Consider the following 20,352-nt stretch of genomic DNA (forward strand, 5'->3'; position numbering starts at 1 on the left):
ATAACTTTATGGCAAACTAATAAGATTATTGCGAATCCTAAAAACCACAATATATAAAACCATAAGAAGGTGTCATAAAAATTTGCTATAATTTTCGTAGCATTATTTTAAAGGCTGTTTTCATTACCATAGCAACAGTAAAGTCAATAACTAGTAAATTAAGATAATCAATTTTTGGTGTCAATACCAGTTTACGAACTTGCTATAATTTTGACGTTGCATAAAAACTATAAAAAATTATTTTTAGTGTAGAGGCAATCGTATTCAGCTAATTGTAATTTACTTTTTGTTTTACATCAGCATTGAAAACGATTATGGGAAAAGTTTGCTCTAATTGCTTAACGAGGAAAACGTTCTAAACATCGGGATAATGCGATTTTTAAATTAAACGCAAAAGAGTTCGTCCTTGAAAAAGTTTGTCATACTTTTTGTGGCAAGCAAAAAATCTTAAAACACAATAACGGTTGGCTCTTACAAAGGGCGGATAGCTAAAAAGGAGAAATTTGGTCAGAAAAACTTGATACAATATTTATAGCAAATACCTTGCTGAAGCCACAATTATTTGCGAAACAAAAACTAGGAAATTAATCAAAACTGAGAAAAAACTGTGCATTAAGAAAAATAGTTATTAGTTATCATTTAAAAGGTATACTACGCATTTGTTAACTGTAAAGGTATAGCTTACCCAATTTAACTTGCCCTAGATAGTGAATACCCTTACTGAAAACGATATCTTCATTTTAAATATTTGGAAAAAAAAATAATCAAAAAATGTTTGAGAGTGATATAGTACATGCATAATAATCACGCGGCTAATTTGCAAAATATTGCGCGCTAACGCCAAAAATTATGCTATAAATTATGCAATGCGGCTAAACACGATATATATTTGCATAACACACCAAACAAACACACAAATATGTACATTACTGAGTATAGATATTGGGATTCACACTAGCTCATATACATATATCACAAATGTATTTAAACAGAGATACCTTTAAATAGGTACGCATCAGCAATGGGCTCGCGATTAAATATTCAATCCCGATCCCGCCCATCTCGCCATTCATTTTTTAGGTCCCGATATCTATCACAAAATAAAATTCTCATGGCTTTAAATTTAATTTTAAATAATAAGCTTTGAATATCTTATCCTCGAATATTTTATTTTCGTCATACTTAACGATGTGACATCTTCTGGTTAACTTGTTTTGCCTTGCCGTTCGCCTCTGTCTCAATATAAAATTAAAAAGGCTAATTTCTTATAAGGTATTTGAGGGGTGCGGGTTGGGGATAGAATTTTTTTTGTTCTATCATGCCTTCTCGATTCCGCCCATCCCCGCCGTTTAAAAATCAATTCCGAGGGTGCTCGGGTTCCGGTATCTCGTACCCATCTCTAGTAAGCCTATAAGCATTTGGCTTATGTACATAAGTATGTGTGAAGTATAAAATTTCAACTATCGCTTACATTAATTGAACTGCATTAATCGTATTAATAGCAGCAATTATGATGCCAGCGAAAATATACAGCCATACATACATACATTTATGTATGTAGTTAGTATCAATGTATGTAGCTCGTGCAGTCTGAATATACTTTAATATGTATGCAGATATCATCGCTTGGCACTGTAGCTTCCTCCATTTTGTCGACAATCAAAATAGGGTTTCGTGCAACTTTTTACAAAAGGTATATAAATATAGGATAAATTCAGGCGCAATGCCATAGAGTATGCGGCGTACATTTGTATAATGTAATTACGTGGCTGTATACACGTACATATACGCACATATACATGTGCATATGCTCACAGGATATTACATCTGCATATACACTGACTCAAACAAGCATTCACATGGCGACTATAAAAAAATCGCAAAATATTTCTGAAAACAAATTTTTTTTTTTGTTAATTGTTATAAAACTATTGGTTATGCTATAACCAAAGCCATATAAATCAAAATTTCNTGCAGATATCATCGCTTGGCACTGTAGCTTCCTCCATTTTGTCGACAATCAAAATAGGGTTTCGTGCAACTTTTTACAAAAGGTATATAAATATAGGATAAATTCAGGCGCAATGGCATAGAGTATGCGGCGTACATTTGTATAATGTAATTACGTGGCTGTATACACGTACATATACGCACATATACATGTGCATATGCTCACAGGACATACATCTGCATATACACTGACTCAAACAACCATTCACATGGCGACTTTTTTTATATTCGCAAAATATTTCTGAAAACAAATTTTTTTTTTGTTAATTGTTATAAAACTATTGGTTATGCTATAACCAAAGCCATATAAATCAAAATTTCACATTTTGTACAAAATTAAAAAAAAAAACTGAACGTTTTAATTAAAAAAAAAATGCTGACAAGCTTATATACGTAAGGGTGTTAGCAAAAAAAATCAAATAAACATGGAACACCCGCGAAAGACCGTCGGTGGTCAAAAATAGTAAAAGATCTAAACGAACTTTTAACCGCTTGAAACTTACACTTTAATTTTGTGAGTTATGAAATTGCGTACACAATAATTTTCTAAAATTTCAGGTTAAAAAATCGAAATTTTAATAAAAATTTCTTGAATTTTTCTAAATTTTGTAGAAAAAATTGAAATGTTAATATAAATGGAATTAGTTTTTCTAAAAATTAAGAATAAACAATTTTTAAATTTTATAAAACTTTTTATATTTTTTTATAACTTTTGTTTATGTGTATTTAGTATATGGTTTTGGTTTAAGCATTAACAATACTTTTATAAAAAATTAACAGAAAAATGCAAACTTGCGAATACATAATGAAAAAATACCATGTGAACGCTTTTTAAGTCACTGTATGTATTTGTTGGTAGTTTGTCTGTTGTTGTTGTATTTATAGAGCATGCATGTATGCTCGCTGTCGCCACTTTACACAGGCAATGAATGTTGATATTCGTTTTTGGTAAATTAACATTTATTACAACACATTTACGTCGTCGCCGAACGACGCACCCAACGCATACTTAAAACCACATGACTCATACGAGTATGTATAATGCGGACGGCTGTTTACGCCATGCTGGCGCAAATACTTAATACCAATTCGCTTAATTGCTTCGGTTGGAATTTATATGCCACACATAATTGCCGCGTAATATGCGCGCGTATGCGAATGAAAAATCATTGCAGCATTTTAGGCAATTTCCAACACAATTCCATACGCACTCATACACACACACGAACATGTGAAAAGCAAATATGCGCACACGATGCGATTTGAAGAAATGGCAATAAATATGCTTTGTATAGTAATTTGAAACTCTGCAGTTCGATGCCAAAGCGTCTCACTGCTCTCCAACGCCCGAAAGTATGCTTTTGCGGTATGTGTGCGTGATCAGGTGACATGCTGCAGGGATTTCCGCTTTCACGCCGCAAAGCGACATGAAATGCCAATAAAAGCAACAAATAGCGATAATAATGACACTAACAACAACGACTACAAAAACCAGAGAAAATGCTTAGGGTGTAGAACACTGAACTTAAGGACTAAATAAATTTTGTCATTTTGTCCCGCGGAGTGGGTAAGACTAGAAAAGAGGCAGAGGCAGAAAGCTTTGTTTTTGGCGTTAACGTGCAAATTTAGAGGATATACATAAAAGTGAATGCTTTGTTTAAAAATCAGCAAGGGAAAATCATGCATAAAAAATATTTAAAATGAATTTAGCTTAGCGAAACAAAAAAAAAATATTTATGTAAGTATTAAGTAAGAAATTATTTTTGTTTGTTGCTATATAATTGACCAAATTATAAAGTAGGTAAGCTATAAAGTTATAGCACACTTTTTGTTATAAATATTAAATCTCCGTAGATCTACTCTAAATCTAAGCCACAAACTTTACGCCATTTCGTCGTAGATATATTTCTTTGGATATTTATTATTGCTATAATACAACTACAGTTGAAAGTCTGACCTGATTTGCACATTTTTTAAATCGATTAACGACAAATGTATACAAATTGTATTGCACATTCCCCAAAATATCTTCGGCGCGCTCTAAAAAGTGATGATATCATTTTACAGCAACCTTAATTAAAATTTTAATTTCAAAAATTTCTTTAACCTAAATAAGCCTGCTATATTTTAGTAACAATTCAAAACGTATATAAATATACAATTACAAATACAGACCCTGGTAGTTATTTTCATATTTTCATATTATAGCAGCATATAATCACATCATTTCAAACTTCTGTTAGTATAAAAGATAACATAGTAATTAGCTTGGACTTTAAGACCGATTTGTCATGTTGCCATAATTTTATGGCAAAGTAGAAAAGGTTAGAAAATTAACTATAAATCTATTCAGTATCCTGACTAGAGTTTATTTAATTTTAAAATTGTATTGCAGCTTTAAAAGCTGTGTTCGTGCTATTGAAAAATTTCCTATTTTCACATTTTAAATCATGCTATAATTCCGCATTATTTTTTACAAGAGAATTTCGAGATTATCGTGACATTAAGACTCATCTCCAGTGTTGCCATAATTTTATAATGAAGTAAAGAGTGAGTGAAATTAGCTATAATTTTACTCAGTAGCCCTTGGGTGACTTAAGATACATTTTTTAAGGCAGTTTTAAGACGGCGGGTCGAAAAAATCAAACTGTTCAGTTTGCTCGTAAATGCATTCTAAACCATATTTCCGCATTTCAAGTTTGCTGTAATTTCACATTATTTAGAATTAAGTTAGAAAAACAAGACAGAGTTATGTAATAGTCGTGATGGCGAGATTTTAAAGCAAAGTAAGGATGAGTTAGAAATTAATCACTATTATATTTGGTAGTTGCTAGATTAACTAGCTTAATTTTTATGTCTTTATGTAAACTTTATTAACTGTTAAATTAAATTTCTTCATAAATTTATTTAGACTCCATTTTAGGCTATGCTGTAGTTATGTTAGTTAAGTTATGCTATAATTTTATGTTATCTTAAATTTTACTCACCACAAAAGCAAATAATGAATTGTGGAACTTTTAATACCAATTTCTGGCGTTGCTTTTGTTTTATAGCAAAGTAAAAAAGTGCTAAAATTTTATAGCAAAATTAAAATCGGATTTCTTTAAAATAGTCAGATTTTTTCATCCTATCTTTAAATAGAAATGATTTTTATAGCAACTTCAAAATTTTGCTATAATTTTATAGCAAAATAAAAATGTGTGAAATCAGTTCGAAATGCGTTTGGTTGTGCCTATCGTTGATTTAATTAACTTTTAAGAGTGTTTAGCTCTATTTATAACAACTTCTGAATTTATTTGGGGTATGTTTGTAAAAAGATACAATTTCCAAATTAATTTATAAGTACGTGCTGCACGCTACTGCCAAATTCTAAGTTCTGCCATAATTCTAAAGCAAATTAAATATTGTGAAAAGCGAATTATCTAGAAAAAGTAAAAGTAAAGTCCAAAACTTAAAACCTAAAATAATTATTAGTTAGAATAAAATATGTAGGCATCTTTATGTAACACTGAAGTCAACGTTTCATTTAAGATTTTATCTTCAAACATTTATCTTTATATTCACTACGAAAAAAAAAAAAATAAGTTGGCAGATACGAAATTTTACAGCTTAACTTTTTCGCTGTCAATAAACCCTAGGCATTTATACGAATATAGAAAATGATATCAAATCTTTACACAGCTTGGCATTGCTTTTCTGGCATAAATTTTGCAAATATATAGCTTGAAATATTTTTTGCACCTTTTCATTTTAATTTTTGGCCTTGTTAATTATGCTTAGCTTTTTCCGCTATGTACGTTTTTATTAGTTTTTACTTTAAACATTTTGAAACCTTGCTGCTTTATTGTATTTTAAATAAAATAGTAGTAAAATTTGTACTCCAACTAGTTTGGTATATAATTATTTTAAACTGTAAGCTCACATAAAAAATTAATATTTTACTGAATTCATTTTTTTTTTAAGCTAAATATCAACTAGCAATGCAACAAAATCCCCCAGAAAAAAAAACAAAAATTCTTTCGAAACCTATTCAAAATTATTAACCCTACTGTTAGTTTAGTTTCATAATTTTAATATTTCTTCTATTGTTATACTTTCAAAAATATTAATTTGAAATGTTCAAAAAATTTATAAATTTTCTACCCCTGCATATCTCTCTGTGTATGTATCTATGTCCATACGCCTATATGCTTACATTCCCCCGATGCAACGCTGCCCTACAGTGGGCTTCGCTCATTTGACTTTCCTTAATTTTCATTTCGATTTAGCAAACTCATTTTTAGAATACATTATTTATGCCAAATATTGTATATATGGACAAACAAATTTTACTTACAACAAACACTCATTTTAGTCTGGCGCTAATTATTATGGTTTGAAGAATTATTTCAGAATATTTAGTAAAGTAAAATATTATTCTAAATTTTTCAATAGAGTTTTCTCAGAAATATTATGCATTCAAATCAATTTATAAATATAGAAATAGAGAAAGCGCAAATTTATTATTGAACTCATGTTAATCGTTATTAGATCCTATAAGAAACGTTCTAGGTACTAGATGAATTAACGGAACTGTAACTATTAAAAATAGAAAACTTTGATTGATTCCTATAAAATATTCTTAGCTTGTATTTTTTAGAGAAATTTTGTCAAATACACAGCATTAAGTTAGTTCCTTAAATATTTTTTGTTCTCAATTTTCGTATTTGAGTTAAGTTTTCGTATTAATTACTATATGTAGAACTAAAAGTAGCCATAATTTTAACACTAACTTCAAAAACGTCAACACCTACTGAAATGCTGCCATAATTCTTCGTTTAGTCTCTATATAGTTAATTTGAGACACTTCTCGCCTATCTTTTGAGTTGCCATAATATTATGGCAAACTTTTCGTACTACTTATAAAACTAATTTTTAATTGCGAAATTGTGGGCTGCAACTGAGAAATCAAATTAAATCCACTTACTAAGTTCATATAATTTTATAGCAAACTCAAACAGAGATTAAAAAAAAATACAGCACCTTTTTTGGCTCGCAGCCTGGACATGTATGAACACTTTTTAGTCAGTATAAATTAAATCATTTACAAGCCGCTTAATTAAGTTGATGGCAAATGCCAAAACTATTTTGTTGGGAACATAAATAAATTTTAGGCTCTCTAAAGTTTCTAGAGAAAGCAAAGGTATTTGTGACAATTGAGACATTAACTAGGAACTTTTTCTTCAGAGTTGCTATAATTTGAGTAGCAAATTCAAAGTGATTATTTACTGCTTAGACACAATGCAAGCACTTTGAGGCTTGCAAGCCTGGCGAAGATATTTTTAACAACTTTGGTTGTTCCTATAATTTTTATGGCTACTAATATTCTTGGTAAAACAAGCTTTGTAGACCCAAGAGAAAAAAACCACTTTTAGAAATAACAAATATGGGCTCAGAGAGAGTATTTGATGTTTTCATAGTTCCTATAATTTTTATAGAAAATGGCAAAATAGTCCGCCAAAAAGTGGTTTATAAAAATCATAACTTTTACGGTGTAGTAAACATTTTTTAATGCTCTTATAGTTGCTATAATTTTTTATAGCAGAATTTTAAAGTTGGCCGCAAACAGGTATTTTATTTAAAAAAAAAAAACTTTTATAATACAAGTAATATATTTCTGAACCTCTTAAAGTTCCCATAATGTTTATAGCGTGCTACGAAAATGGCACGTAGTTTATGAAAATTTCGACTTTATAATGAATGTAAATAACGTAAGTTATAGCAACATATTCAGGAAAAGGTGAACTATAAAGAAAAAGCAACCCCACTTGAAGATTGCAGTGGTCTTAGATTTCAAGTATTCCAAAGACAACTGTGCATCTAAATAACCTAGCTCTCTAGCTGTTGTTACATTCTTCCCAGAGAGCTGCTAGTGTTCAGATCAATGAAATCAGATTGTTAGTTAGTTACATGCGGCCACAGCCAAGAATAAAAAAGTTTTTCAGACAAAACTAATATATACGACCATTAAATAACAGTTACAACGGTTCTAAAGTGCCCTTAGCTGCCTGCGGAAGTGACCCAAATGCAATTCAACTATGCAGAAAAATTAAATAAATACCACACGAAAAAATCCGTAACAAAATAATTTCATGGAAATTCATGTTTGCCTAAATTTTGCGGTGCAGCAATGCAAACAAAAATCACCTCTCATATTCGCCGAACGCGATTTACGTTTCTAGCGCCCCAAATCACCTATAAACGAATAAGGTCACACACAAACAGCCGCGCAAATCAACCAAATTGAATTAACGAGCGCGGAATGGAGGTGCCGCTGCTGACAATCTTGAGTGAGGATAGCTTAGATGACGGCTCAACGCCGCAAGCGGAAAATTAACCAAAAAGGCTCAAATTTCCGACGCCTAAAGCGTAAAAACACATAAATAATAAAAAGCAAAAACGAATAAGCAATCGCGTTTGCTTGTTGCAGCCTGTGTGGGGTGAAACATTTAAACGAATATGCGTGCGAGATATTAGCAAAACTGATGCGGCTGGAAAAATTCACTACAACGCGCTCGAAGGCATACGAGCGCACATACAACGAAATTAATACGCACATAACATACTTCAGGGCGCGCGGGCATGGCAGCGTAATACTACTGAGCGTACAGTTCAGTTGGGTTAACGCTGTAATGCTATTTAAATGCAAATTAACACAAAAGTAACGAGCTGGGTAGAGCTACACGTACATACACACATACACCCGCAAATACACGCAAAAACGCAGGCTTTAAGATGGTACTACATGAAAATTACTTTCTCACACAAGGCACCAATTTCAGATTGCGAGTACGTACTAGCACATGGCGGTCAGTCGAATTTTGTGCGCTTAGCTTAAGTGCGCCTATAAGTATGCTAAGTCATTTCTATTTGTTTTTCTTTTTGAATCTCCCATAAATATGCCATGGTGACTAAGGCGCAATAATAAAGTTGCATACACACACACACACACCCACCATTAGGTTGACGTGCTGCTGTGTTGCGTCGCGTAGCCGGTGGGCGACGTAAATGAATGCGCTATAAATTGCAGTGTTAAAAGGATTAAGTGCAAAAACTGAGTTGACCTGCAGGGTCCTCGGCGTTCACACTTTCCATTTTCTGCTACTGCGAAAGGAAGTTTGGCAGCACTTATTTCGCTAGAGATAAGAAGGCCTTAATTTAAGATACATATTGTTAATAAAAAGTGTGCTCTGCGATTTTAAGGAGAGATTATACTAGAAAATTTTATAAAATACAGCTTAAAAAAAAAAATATGCCAAAAAAATATTACAGCAAAATATTTTAAAGAAAATTTTACGATCAGTACTATACGACTTCAGTTTATATACATACTTTATAAGGCTAGATGATTAATGAAGCCGCCGCTTAAATTATAATTATTGTTAAATCTATAAACCTCAAAAGACCTGTTAAAGAAAATTCTAAACAGACTTCTTAAAAACCAAACTTAACTTAAAAACCATACTACTGGAAAAACCGTCTACAAAACTGCTAACACCTTCAAAATAAAAATAAGTACATTTTGACAATGGTTATAGGTTTACGATAATTAAACTACCAATCAATTTCGCGAAAAAGTAGTAGCGGTATTTCGGAAATTATGCGAAAGACAAAGTTAAATTTAAAGCTATCTTTGGGAAAAAATTAACTTTTTTAGAAAATTTGTATTATAGCGAAAATTTTCTTAAACAAAAAAAAAATACGTCACCCCTAAAAGAAGATAATGAATAATGAAAAAGTAGTTTAAATTGGAAATAAACTGAGAGAAAAATTGATTTAGGTTAAAAACTATGTTTGCCTTAAATTTAGTTATTACATGAAATTAACATTTTTTTATAATGTTCAGAAAATTGTCTGAAAAATTTAAGTCTCCCCTAAAAAAATTACCTCAAAAATTTAGTTACATTTTGAAAAAAAAAATTTACTGTGTCAAAAAAAATTGTACGATGGTTAAAAGTGGACTTTCCAATTTCAACAAAAAGTAGTTGCGGTATTTCAGAAATCATGCGAAAGATAAACTTAAATTTAAAGCTATGTTTGGGAAAAAATTAAATTTTTTTGGAAAATTTTCTACAAAAAATTAAGTCACCCCAAAAAGAAGAATGATTAAAAAAATAGTTTAAATTGGAAATAAATTTAGAGAAAAATTAATTTCAATTGAAAAGTATGTTTGCCTTAAGTTATTACATGAAATCAAAAAATTAACATTTTTTAAAAAATATTTAGAAAATTATCTAAAAAATTTAAGTCTCCCCTAAAAGAAGATAATGAACATTTAAAAAAAATACAAAAAAATGTGTTACATTTGGAAAAAAAGTTTTAAGTGTAGATGGTCAAAAAGTGGACTTACCAATTTCAACAAAAAGTAGTTGTAAATAGAAAAAAACATTGTTCACTTAAATTGCTTTCGTGAAACCGGCGAATATAGGAAAATTCCTTTGAATATAAAACTATGTACGGGCATAAAAAGATGCAATTTTTGAAAAGTTTTAATTTTTGGAAAAGTTTTAATTTTCGCGGTAAAAAAAATATTTTTTTACTTAAATTGCTTTCGTGAAACCGGCAGTTAAAGAAAAATTCTTTTAAATATAAGGCTCTATACGGGCAAAAAAAATTCAATTTTGAAAAAGCTACAATTTTTATGAAAAGTTTTAATTTTGGGAAAAGAAAAAAATTAAGTCTGCCCAAACAGGAGATAATGAACAATAAAATGCAATTTAAATTGAAAATAAACTTACAGAAAAATTTATTTAAATCTCCGCCAAAAGAAGAGAATGAAGAATAAGAATAATAAATATTTTACTATTAAAAAAAAATAATAATTAATACACCAAAAATTAGAAGTTACATTTCGCTAGTTAAAGCAGACAAATTTAATAAGTTTTTAATTCGGTGTATAAAAGTTTTTGGAAAAAAAATTGGTTGACACGAGTACTTCACAAAAAAAAAACCTGCGCACAAACACTTATTATTTACCCCCAAAAATGCAAATAGGGGTCATAAAAAATCGCTAGTATTAAAAAATGGTAAAATTAACGATTGGGTATTATTATTCCTGAGGAGTAAAAGATTTTTCCTGAAAGAAAATTATTGATTTTCAAGAACTCTACTATGGTATACTACATTTCAACGAAAAAAAAAATTATCGCCAATTTAAAATACATGAAAAGCTTTTATTTGATATCAAAATAAAAAAACAGGGGCATAGTTTTTTTCGGTATAGAACAATCCTAGGTGGTGAGAGCATGAAAATTCCGACGTATATACGTACACAACACAACAAATCAATAGAAAACTATAGTTACTTCAAACTGACTATTTATTAAACTAAAATTTAATGGGCGACAAAACTGCCTGGCCAAAAAATTCCAAAACCTGATTAGAAAGATGCAAATGTATTGGTTTTCTTCACTTTTGATCAAGCTTTAGGAATTCTATTTTTTGTTTTGGTTGTAGTATTAACCATACATATTTTTACAACGCTTTTATCAACTTGCAATGTTGTGCATCCAGAAACTTTCAATGTTGTGGATCCAGAAACTTTCAATGTTGTGTGTCCGACACCAAAGCAAAGCTTTGAAAAGTTCCTATAAAAAAGCATAGTGCATAGGGCGACAGCTGTAGTGAATAGGGCGAGGTAGATGACATCTAGATGTCGCCCTATGTACTACGTTTGCTACAGCGGAAATAGACGACACGCCATTTCTTTAAATAAAATTAATTGGTGCTCGTTTGTATGTACATACATATGTAAATGCATGTGTGTGCACCTTTCTATTAATATCGTTGAATTATTTTAATATCTATTGCAAAATTTTATTCAGACAGGACTAAAAAGTAGAAAATAAATAATATAAAAAAAACTTTTTAATATACAACGCTTTTATAAATGGACTAAAAAGTAGAAAATAATATTTCTCAGTCCCATAGAATTTGTTTTGATAACTTTTGATTTTGAAATTTTAGCAAAAGTCATTATAAACAATCTATGAAATTGAAAATGAAAAGCGTGGGGCGCATGTAATACACTTGAATTGATATGAAAAGTAATATATGTATGTATGTATGTGGGTATATGAATAACGACCGCTTAAAATCGATTTCAAAGTTCTACTTTCGCTGTAGAAATTTTAGGTCTACGTTATGTAGTTTGACTATTGTCAATTAAATCGAATGCTTTGTATTGCATGCGCTCCACGTTTTTCATTTTCAATTTCATAGATTGTTTATAATGACTTTTGCTAAAATTTCAAAATCAAAAGTTATCAAAACAAATTCTATGGGACTGAGAAATATTATTTTCTACTTTTTAGTCCATTTATAAAAGCGTTGTATATTAAAAAGTTTTTTTTATATTATTTATTTATAAATAATTTGGGAAAATGGCGAATAGATTGTGAACAATTCTCATACATAAAAACTAAACATGAACAAAAATCTAAAAATTAACGAAATATCTAAATAACAAGCCAGGTGTAGAAATATCACAAGCCTTATGCTAACCTACTCTTTTTAAACAAAATTTCAAATTAAGCAAGGCTAAGGTTTCTCAAATAAGAAAAAACCTATAAAATCAAGAAGTTTTGCGAAAAAATATAGCATTTTAAAGCAATTGAAATTAAATAGTAAATTTCTATTGCCCAATTCTGAAAAAAACAAATATTTGAAAAAACCATAAATATACCTAATAAATATCATATTTCCGCCCAAAATCAACTGTTAATTTATTTAAGTAATATAGGAGCAACAAATTCCAATCGAAACAAGACCAACTAAAAAAATATAAAAATATTTTCAATGTTTGCTACAAAATTTACTTAAGATGCAACACCGTTTTTTAAGGTTACTAAAACTCAACAATTATCATTATAAGTAATAAAATAAGACAATAAATATATGTTTTTTTAACTTTTACACTTTTTAACTAAAAAACTCAAACAAAACCCAAGTACAAAATTTTCTGTAAAATATTTTCAAAATAGTTAATAATTAAAGAAATGTTTCACTTTTTTCTGCGCTTTTTATTTAATAAACTACCAGAATTATTTTAGCTGCAACGATGCATCGGTAGGTATTCAGCGAAAGAAAACTAAAAAGGCACCAAAGATATCTGGCCAACCACATGAAATTGGCAGCAAAAAAAAAACACTTGAAAAAAATCCGAAACAAAACCAATGCAGAAAACCCTTTCATCGCGAAAATCACAGCGAATTTGTTCAAAATAATTATTGCTCATCAAGAAAAATTATTACGAAAAAATTGCTAAATATTTTGGTAGTTAATTTATTTTACTTAAGAAACAAAAATTTTTTAAGTTGACATATAAATTTTTTTAATTTTTTGAATATGAAAATTCATTTTTTTTATGTTATGTATGTATATGCAAAAATTACTATTCTTATCCTTTTTTATGCTCACGTTATGCTTTACTTAAATATTTCAATTTGTTTTATATAAATTTATATTACCTTGAATATATTGTAGGTATTTTTTCAACACCTCTGAAAAATATGAATGTGTGATTAATGCAACAATCGGCAAGCAAATTAGTATTTATAAAATAAATTGGCTCAACAGACTAAACAGCCAAGTGAGATAACTGCGACTTAAAGGCATATATCCTGGCCAAATACAGGATTTTGTTGTATCAGAAACTAATTTCGTTTATTTATTTTTTTTTTATATATTCGAAATAAATTACGTGAATTTTTTTAACAAAAAAAAAACACAGTTTAAAGAATCGCAAGATTTTTAAATTATAATTTTTCTTTTCTCTAAATATTTTAACACATTTACAACTATATACACACACTACGATTTTTAAATATGTTTACTATTTATAATTATGCTTATGTATTTATTTTATTTTTTCAAAGCTTAAAGATACGAATAATTGATAGGTTAAGCATAAGTTAGCTTTTAAGCTCAGCACACGCCATTTATGCAGCTTTTAAGCTTTATTACTATTAATTCAATTCATTTTGCAATTACTGACTTGTCAAGCACTCACTTCTAACTTAAAACTCATACATATATTCATGAATATATCTAAAACAAAAATACCTACATAACATAACCACCTTTAACCAAATACATGAATACTGAATCAAATACATTTTACTACAATTTATAAATGGCTTTTATAAAACTAAAAAGATAAGTGTTAATACCGCCGTTTAGCTTTTTTTACAAAAAGCTTTGCTTTATTTAAAGCTTTTTATTGAAAAAATCATTTCCTAAAAGCTTTTTACTGCAATTTTTTAACAATTTATTCTAACATTTTACTTGGTATTTTTTTAATTGTACATTATTTAACATTTGTATGAAAAATTATAAATTTTACTTTAAAAGCTTTCGATGAAAGCCCAGGAGCTTTTACACTCTTCAAATTCACAATTGATTAAATGTAATTTAAGTATCACGAATAACTACCCTTTAGGCATTTAATTTATGTCGCTACTTTGCAGAATTAAGGCAAACTACAGAAACATTGCTTTCCTTAAAATTTAAGAGCTTTTTATGTACCTGCATCTATTCTGGGATCTTAAGACGCTTTCACAGCCATTCACAATTAGGTGTATAGTGCTTAATACATACTTGCCAGGGCCCCTTTCAGTCAATAAAAAAAAATGGTGCAGGATGCCTTCCCCCTACCATAAATAATTGAAATCTTTGAGAATGCCTATTTTAGGTATGCAGTAAGCTTTTGAAAAAACTTTTTCATATTTTAGTCATTAATATTATAGGACTAGTTTTCAATTATCTATAATTTGTTATATTTTTGTTAAGTCGACCCTTGCAGTTCGATTATTTTACATTTAATCAAAAGAAGAGGATTGCTTCAAAGTGTTGAATTACAATGGGAAAAACATCTAGCAAATGTAAGATTATTCGATTTAGATCTCAAACAAAAAGTCCAACTTGGGCTAGCTCCGAAAGTGCCTATTCTCTATTCCCGAAAGCTCTTGGAAGTGAAAAATAAGTAAGAAACAAGTGGTTCGAACTTTAAGCTGGCGAAAACTAAGAAGCCGAATATCATATGTTGAGATGATGCTACGGCATCATACTCCATACAGCCGGCTTAAGGTGATGTCGAGCTTTNTCACAATTAGGTGTATAGTGCTTAATACATACTTGCCAGGGCCCCTTTCAGTCAATAAAAAAAAATGGTGCAGGATGCCTTCCCCCTACCATAAATAATTGAAATCTTTGAGAATGCCTATTTTAGGTATGCAGTAAGCTTTTGAAAAAACATTTTCATATTTTAGTCATTAATATTATGGGACTAATTTTCAATTATCTATAATTTTTTATATTTTTGTTAAGTCGACCCTTGCAGTTCGATTATTTTACATTTAATCAAAAGAAGAGGATTGCTTCAAAGTGTTGAATTACAATGGGAAAAACATCTAGCAAATGTAAGATTATTCGATTTAGATCTCAAACAAAAAGTCCAACTTGGGCTAGCTCCGAAAGTGCCTATTCTCTATTCCCGAAAGCTCTTGGAAGTGAAAAATAAGTAAGAAACAAGTGGTTCGAACTTTAAGCTGGCGAAAACTAAGAAGCCGAATATCATATGTTGAGATGATGCTACGGCATCATACTCCATACAGCCGGCTTAAGGTGATGTCGAGCTTTGGCGCATGCACTCCAATCAGATAATGTCCGGTTAAATAGAACTCCCTCCAGTAACGAGAGATGTGACTTGTTTCAAGGGGCCTCCCTATTGCCGCCGCTTAATTTGTGGCCAGAAGGTTCTAGCCATCTTGCATATCAATGTTTTCACCCAGCATTCCCTAAGCTGAGTAAATCTCACAATTCCAGAAGTAAACAGTGCAGCCCCGACCCTTTCCTTCGTCGACAACAATTCTTCAAAAGCACCTTATATCTTCGGTCATACAACTGCCCACAATTTCGCTTTGGCTTGAAAACCCAAAAGCTTTATAGCAATGAAATTTGTTGGCATCGAGAGNGGTTTTCATCCAGCATTCCCTAAGCTGAGTAAATCTCACAATTCCAGAAGTAAACAACTTTTAGCCAGTGCAGCCCCGACCCTTTCCTTCGTCGACAAAAATTCTTCAAAAGCACCTTATATCTTCGGTCATACAACTGCCCACAATTTCGCTTTAGCTTGAAAACCCAAAAGCTTTATAGCAATGAAATTTGTTGGCATCGAGAGAGGTCAGTCCTGACCGTTTTCGAAGATACGATAAAACAGCCAGAGGCCCTAATTGCCGCCTAGCTATCTTGGAATGTATTACCATTGCACGCAATCCGAATGCGACTTCCCCTATTGCATCTAGCTCTGCTTGGAAAACATTACCCACACAGTAATCCGGGAGCCTAAATTTGAAGTTGTATAGTACATCTCCATCTATTTTTCCATCCAAATTCTATCGATCCGCTAAAAAATTCACATGCCTATTATTTCACGTACTTCATCTTATACAGTCCTCTTTAGATGATATGTGGGAAGTACAGGGTGTTTTAGCGCTTTCTTTGAAAAAGCGTTATGTCATTAGCATGGGCAGTCACTTTTCTCCAAAGTCTTCATCAGATCGTCGACCACAGNGGTACTTCATCTTATACAGTCCTCTTTAGATGATATGTGGGAAGTACAGGGTGTTTTAGCGCTTTCTTTGAAAAAGCGTTATGTCATTCGCATGGGCAGTCACTTTTCTCCAAAGTCTTCATCAGATCGTCGACCACAGTTGTGATAAGATGACTGCCTCTTATGGTGTATGATTCCTATAGAAACTAACTCAAGTTCTATGAAATCTAGATCCAGATCCAGATCCCCTAAAGCGATTAGGTACTGCAAAAATAACTAGTAGAAATGAAGAGGTGGCAAAATATATTTAACAATTCCTGTTCAGTGACACATTTCTACTTTATCGTGGCCTAAGGAAGCAATGAAATTAATTCGTTGCGCAATGGCTGACAAAAGGTCGAAATTCGGTTGAGAAAATCTTTCGATAGCTTTAGAAGAAAATCGAAGATTTTATAAAAGCTCTTATGAAATATTAAATACAAATAGATCGCTGAAGAAAAATTATAGTTATCAAATTACTGATGATAGACCGCAATCAAACGAGGAAATAATTTAACCATGATCCACTAGCGTCTCCTTAGGGTTTTATAAGTTGATCATCCCATATAGAGATATTTAACTAATTTTCCATACACTTATTATTCTATTCACAGTTTGAGGTCTAATTGCTCTAGCTTATTAAAATTATTTTTATTAATAATGCATACATAATTTCTTATACATTTTTTTTTAATAAAAGTTCATTTTAAATTTTAAGTACACCAAATTAAAAAATATATCAAAAACAAAAGTTAAAAACAACAAAACCAACAAAAATTTTTTTCTTTTTTCTTTTATTTTTTTCATTTCGATTTCGATTTACTTCCTAATTTCCTGAAACCATAAACACGCGCGCGCCCACGGCACTCATATACGTGCATATTATATGTATGCTTCGTTGGATGATGGTCTGCGAACAAAAAACAACTCTGCACGCACGCGCACTTTCATTTCATTCAATACATCAATACATGTACGCACTCACACACATACACACTTGCACAAACTTTTAAAAACTTTTGCTCACAATTTATAAATTTTATTTATACAAACAACACAAACAAAAAAACCAATCATAAATTTCCGTGAATCATAATCATGGACTGAATAAAATAAAATTCAATAAACAAAAACAAAATAAAATAAAAATAAAAAATAAAAATAAATTAAAAATAATTAATTAAATTAAAAAAATAAAATAAATTAAAATAAAACCAAAAAACTAATCAAATGTATTGAAAAAAATCGATTTATACTTTCTTATAATATTTTTACTTAATATTTTTCTTTGTTTGGAAAACGTGTGAACTTAAATCTTATTTGATTTTTTAATTAAATTTGTTTTCCACTTCAAATGAATTAATAATTTTTTTCAAACAATTTTTTACTTATTTTTCACTTTGAATTAATTGAAACAATTTATAAATTTTCAAAATAAATATCGAAAAATAATAATTTGTACTTTTATTTTCACTTTTTAATAATTCTTTTTTAAATAAAAAAAAATATCGACCTAAATAATAAATATTTTTTAATATGTCGACACGTTTAAATGTAAAAAATTGTGTTTCAAAACATAATATGCATTTTTTGAACCTTTTCTAAACAATCTACAAAAATAATTAATATGAATAAAATGTGATATTTAAAAAAAAAACATTTAAAAATAATTAATATTTTTTCTCATCACGTTTTCACTTTATTTAATTTGAAAAAATCTGTTAAATTTAAAATTTATTTTGCTTTCACTACTTGGAATTCGTTAATATTTGATTGTTAATTTTTTTGTTCCTTTTAAAACGAATTTCGTCCAAAATGCAATTGTGCTTAATGAACTGAAATATTTTTTGCTATTTATTGAACAAATTCCAAAAATAAATACAAAAAACAATAATTATGACATTGAAAAATGACTACCGTTTGCACATGCAACAAACAACAACAAATAACAAAATTCAATTTTAACACACGAAATTAATTGATGATTGTCATTGTGCTGACCATGTGTTATTAACGGACATTTTAAATTTTATTTTTGCTATTTTCGACCGCAAATCAACCATAAAATTACATTAATGACATAAATAAAAAATTAATTTAATAACTTATTATAAAAACGCGTACTTTTTACATGCGAAAAAAAAATGTTATTCAATCATAAATCCCAAAATTGACAACCAATATGGCATAAACAAATTCAACAAAACGACTATAAATCACTTGAACGCACAATCACACACTCTCACGCACCTACTATCACACTTACATACTTTTCCCTTACCTGCACCCTAAATCGCACACACCTGACTTTGACGACACAACAACAATAACCACAACAGCACCATCATTCGACCGCCAACATGCAGACGTCCGCTGCCGTTGTCGCCGCTGCAGCCGCAGCTGCTCAACAGCAGGCCGCCCAAGTTCAAGCCGTCCAGGGTACATCGCAAACGAATGCCGCCAATGCTGCCGCCGTTGCCGCTGCTGCTGCGCTCGCCATGGGTGCGAGCGCTGCTGGCGGCGGAGGGGGCGCTGGCGCTCATCATGCGCAGCATCATCATCATCATCAGCTGGAAGTGGGCAAGAAACGTGCCGCCGCGGACAATGACATGTTGCAACTGGTATTTGTTCTTCTTCTTCTTCACTTTGTGTTCTTTATTTTTCGTTGTTTTGTGTTTGTTTCGTTGTTTAAAATAGTTACTTATGTATTTGTTCGTACTACTGTGTTTGTGTTCATTTCTTTTGCGTTGTTTAATTGATTGATTTTCGAAGAAAAGCAAGTTTTACTGATATAATCAAAATTTACTTATTTAGTTAAAAGATTAAGAAATTGGAAAAAATATTTTTCACTTTTTAACTAGTTTTTATTGTTATTTTTTAACCAGAATTAAAATTATTTTGCTCTAACCAATTATTACACAATTTTTAAGCTAGTTTGCGCAATCTCGGTTAAATCTGACACCATTTATATTTCGTTAACATTTTTTATTTTATAGAAATTCTTAAAAACAAAGCTTCTTTAATGTGAAACACTTTCATTCCAAACTCAATTTTGCTTACATTTAATTTGCTGCCTGGTGTGTACACGGCATTATCTACAGACTTTCCAGCTATGCATGCTTTAACGCTTGTATTAAAAAAAAAATACGCAAAAAAAAAATAGAAGCAATTAGAGCTTTTTAGAACTCTGCTTGAAAGCTTGCCTTATACATGTCTACATACATATGCTAAATCAAGAATTATGAAGGATCTTCAGCTTCCAGAGCTTATAAAAATCTTTCAGGCGCGCAAAACTGAGCTTTCTAAATGTGTCCAAAGCTTTATCGCATTGTTGAAGAGTTTTTCTTATGGAAGCTACTGATTAAAACAAAAGTATATTTTAAACCTTATTACGGTGATAAATGTTATGTGATAAGCTTTTGCTGTTGATTAAAAAAGCATTGAAATAACTTGCGAGTTAAAATGTCTGCGAACTTCTTGGTGAAACATGAGTTCAATCAAATAAAAGCACCACGCACTTGTTTAATATGATAACTTATTCCGAAAACCGTGAGCTTTTATAAATTTTCACAAAACTTGCAAGTTATTGCAAGTTGCTAATATGGCAGCTTTTAATAATCTTAAATCGGAAGTTTCCGCACGCGAAAGCTCGGAAAAATTACGCGATTGCTTCAATTATAAGATTCACATAAACGGCGCATTTTGATTTCTTA

At 30.5% G+C, this 20,352-nt stretch overlaps 1 protein-coding gene across 3 annotated transcripts in view; it reads left to right on the top strand.

Moving 5' to 3' along the window:
* LOC108366613 (ice-structuring glycoprotein-like) overlaps positions 1 to 20,352 on the top strand; it is a 48,981-nt gene that overhangs the window by 12,061 nt on the left and 16,568 nt on the right. The window contains exon 3 of one of the 3 annotated variants that reach the window (XM_017621065.1): positions 18,979 to 19,260. The exons of the other annotated variants lie outside the window; for them this stretch is intronic. Coding sequence (XP_017476554.1) covers positions 18,979 to 19,260 — 282 coding nt within the window. The remainder of the gene's footprint in view (positions 1 to 18,978; positions 19,261 to 20,352) is intronic. 3 annotated transcript variants of the gene reach the window in all.

This window comes from Rhagoletis zephyria, unplaced genomic scaffold, assembly GCF_001687245.7.
Source record: "Rhagoletis zephyria isolate East Lansing unplaced genomic scaffold, Rhagoletis_zephyria_1.1 Rzeph_scaffold_02343, whole genome shotgun sequence".
In the NCBI taxonomy this organism is placed as follows: Eukaryota; Metazoa; Arthropoda; class Insecta; order Diptera; family Tephritidae; genus Rhagoletis; species Rhagoletis zephyria.